The 3,954-nt window shown below is 38.5% G+C and overlaps 1 protein-coding gene across 1 annotated transcript in view; it reads right to left on the bottom strand.

The window, feature by feature from the left end:
* Positions 1 to 3,954, bottom strand: part of ABHD18 (abhydrolase domain containing 18) — a 124,924-nt gene that overhangs the window by 79,024 nt on the left and 41,946 nt on the right. The window contains exon 3 of the mRNA XM_007952986.2: positions 3,647 to 3,692. Coding sequence (XP_007951177.2) covers positions 3,647 to 3,692 — 46 coding nt within the window. The remainder of the gene's footprint in view (positions 1 to 3,646; positions 3,693 to 3,954) is intronic.

Genomic DNA, 3,954 nt, shown 5'->3' with positions numbered 1-3,954 from the left:
ATAATCTTTACTGGTTTTGTTTCTCTAGAGAACCCAGCCTAACACAGTAGTACACAAGGATGGTTCAACATTAGAAAAACTATCAACATCATCCATCATAGAAATAAAACAAAGGAAAAGAACTGCATCATCATACCAATCGATGTAGAAAAGGCATTTGATTAAATCCAACAGCCATTCCTGATAAAAAACACTCAGCAAAATAGGAATAGAAGGGAAATTCTTCAACATAATAAAAGGCATATATGCAAAACCAACAGCCAACATTATTCTCAATGGAGAGAGACTGAAACTATTCCTTTTGCAAACAGGCACCAGAGTAGGATGCCCTTTATCACCACTCCTTTTCAACGTGTGTTGGAAGTCCTTGCCAGGCAGTAAGGCAAGAAAGGGAAATTAAAGGCATCCAAATTGGTGAAGAAGGATTAAAACTCTCCCTATTTGCTGATGATATGATCCTATGCATAGAAAACCCAAGAGACTCAGCAAAAAAGCTATTGGAACTAATTGAGAAATTGAGCATAAGCAGGATGGATACAAGATCAGTATCAAAAAATCAGCTGGATTCCTCTACATCATCAAAGAGATTGCTGAAAAAGAAACAAGGAAATCAATACCATTTACAATAGGTACCCCCAATAAAATACTTGGGAATAAAACTTGGTGAAGTGTCTACTCATGTCTTCTGCCCATTTTTAAGTTGGATTATTTGTCTTCTTGTTGTTGAGGTCTTAGAGTTTTCTATAAATTTTAGAGATAAGTCCCTTGTCAGATACATCAAGGGACACAAAAAACATGTACAAAGAAAACTCCAGAAGACTACTTCAAGAAACCATAAGAGAGCTACATAAATGGAAGAACATATCATGCTTATAATAGGAAGATTGAACATTGTGAAAATGTCAATTTTACCCAAAGCAATCTATACATTCACTGCAATCCTAATCAAGATCCCATCAACATTCTTTAAGGATATGGAAAAACCGACCACTAACTTTATATGGAAAGGAAAGAGACTTCGGACAAGTAAAACAATGTTGAAGAAAAACAAAGTAGGAGGTCTCAAACTCCCAGATCTCAAAACGTACTACACAGCCATAGGAGTCAAAATTGCCTGGTACTGGTACAATAAAAGACACATAGACCAATGGACTAGAATTAAGAATCCAGACACAGATTAATCTACCTATAGTCAGCTGATCTTTAACAAAGTGCTGAAATCCATTAAATGGGGAAGAGATTGTCGGTTTAACATATGGTGCTGGTAAAACTAGATATCCATTTGCAAAAAAAAAAAAAAAAAAAAAAAGAAACAAGATCTGTATCTCATACCATGCACAAAACCTAACTCCAGATGGATCAAAGACTTAAATGTGAAACCTAAAACTATAAAGTTCCTCAAAGAAAAAACAGGAACAAATTTAGGGGCCCTAATTTTTGGCATAAATAGACTATCAAGCATAACCCAAAATGCACAAACAGCAGAAAGGAAACTAGATGAATGGGACCTTCTAAAACTTAAATGTTTATGTACTTCCAAAGACTCCTCCAAAAGAGTAAAAAGAAAATCTATGGATTGGGAAAAAAATATTTGACAACGACCTATCTGATAAGGACTTATCTCTAAAATTTAGAGAAAACTCTAAGAACTTAACAACAAAAAGTCAAATAATCCAATTAAAAAATGGCCAGAAGACATGAGTAGACACTTCACCAAAGAGGATATTCAGGCTGCCAACAAACACATGAAGAAATGTTCACAATCATTAACCACTAAAGAGATGCAAATAAAGCCAACAATGAGATACCATCTTGGTTCAGCACTAGTAGCAAAGTTCAACAAGACAGAAAATAACAAATGCTGGTGAGGATGAGGAAAGACTGAGACTCTCATACACTGCTGTTGGGACTGTAAAATGATACAACTACTATGGAAAGCAGTATAGCGATTCCTTAAAAAGTCAGAATTAGAAGTACCATGTGACCGAGCAATTCCATTACTAAGTATATATCCTAAAGAAGAGAGAGCCAGGACAAGAACAGATACATACCCACCCATGTTCTTTGTGGTAATATTTACAACAGCCAAAAGATGGAAACAACCTAGGTGCCCACCAACACAGTGGATAACTAAACTGTGGTATATACACACAATGGAATAGCTATGCAACCCTAAAGAATAACATAGAATTTGCAGAACACTGCAAAACATGGATGAACTTGGAGGACATTATGCTGAGTGAAGTCAATTACAGAAGGACAAATACTATATTAGCTAATTATTGTAAAACGTTAAGGAAAGGCTTATATATGGAATGAAACTTTGTCAGTTACCAGGGGTGGGAGGGGTGGGGATGGAACACTCATAGATAGATAGAGACAAGTACTGATTTGGGTGAAAGGAAGGGCAATGCACCAAATGTGAGTGATTAACACAGTGGCACAGAAGAAGAGGAAGACATAGAGAGGTACATGGGAGATACAGACAACAAAGATGAACCCTTTTGCACATACTGCACGGTCAGTAATGACAAACACTGATCTACAGGCGGACAGATGGGTAGACAGGCTAAACGATCAATTATGTTTAGGCTGGGGGGAATGTGCTCCTGAGCATGTATGGGGTTGGCAGACAATGTATCTACAAGCATATCTGTATGTTCCATGAGAATGTCTGGGTATATAGTGGAGCTGACAAGGGAGAAGGTTATAGTCACTTCTTGGTCACAGGCAGCCACCTGGAGGGAGCAAGTAATTGGACCTGTGGGCTTGGGACCATGGTCACAGGGGACACATCAAGCTCAATTGGCATAAAATACTACACAAAAACACTGTTCCACATCCTACTTTGGTAAGTAGTGAGTGGGATCTTAAAAGCTTGCAAGCAGCTTGTCTTTGCAATGGGTCTTTCCTTGTACAGAGCAAAGAAGGAAGAAGACCAAAAATGCATGGAAAAAATTAGTCCAAGGGACTGGTACACCAGGCAATCCTCAGCCTATATGATTATGAGACTAGAACTAGATAGTGCCTGGCTACCAATGTCAACTGCTTGGAGGGAGATGTATGTAGGACATCCTGGATAGAGTGGGAGAACAATGTGGAACAAAGTTCAAAATAATTTAAAACAAAAAAAGGGACTAGGTTTGCTGGTCTGATAGACCCTGGTGAAACCCCTGAGACTATGGCCCCTAGCTGCCTTTTGTGCCTGGAATTGAACCCACTCCTGTGGCTTCCAGCCAAACAAAAGACAGGCATATGAGCTGAACATTTACATTAGGGACATACACTCCTTCGAGAGAACAATCATGGGGGGATAGAAGAGCACTGTATGCACAGGGAAACAGTTCAGAGGGCAAGAGTGCATGGGAGGGAAGGACACAATGAAGGGGCAACAATGGGGAGGAAGTAGGAGGAGAGCTGTTACACTGTGGGAAATTGCAGTCAATGTCACAAGACAAAATGTGTATGAAATGCTGTATGGAAAATGAATTTGCTTCATAAACTTTGACCAAATCACCATATATATATATATATATATATATTAAAGTTATTAGTGGTTACCAGTGATAGGACTTGTTCTTTCCAAACACCTTTTTTCAACAACACAAACAGCGGCTCTAAGTGTGGACTTCACCAGGTGGAACACACAGGAATCAGATCGACTACATCTGTGGCAAGAGACGGTAGAAAAACTCAGTATCTTCAGCCAAAACCAGGCCAGCAGCTGATTGTGGAACAGACCATCAACTGCTCATATGCAAGTTCAACTTGAAGTTAAATACAATAAAACAAGTCCAAGAGAGTCAAAATATGATCTTGAATATATCCCTCCTGAATTTAGAGATCTAAAGAATAGATTTGATGCATTGAACACCAACGATCGAAAACCAAAAGAACCGTGGGAGGATATCAAGAACATTAGCCATGAAGAAAGCAAGGGATCACTAAAAAGAC

Source organism: Orycteropus afer, unplaced genomic scaffold (genome assembly GCF_000298275.1).
Source record: "Orycteropus afer afer isolate SDZICR_OR568_19922 unplaced genomic scaffold, OryAfe1.0 scaffold00367, whole genome shotgun sequence".
Taxonomy (NCBI): Eukaryota; Metazoa; Chordata; class Mammalia; order Tubulidentata; family Orycteropodidae; genus Orycteropus; species Orycteropus afer.
Note: the sequence above shows the minus strand (reverse complement) of the source record. Positions and strands in the feature narration are given on the sequence as shown.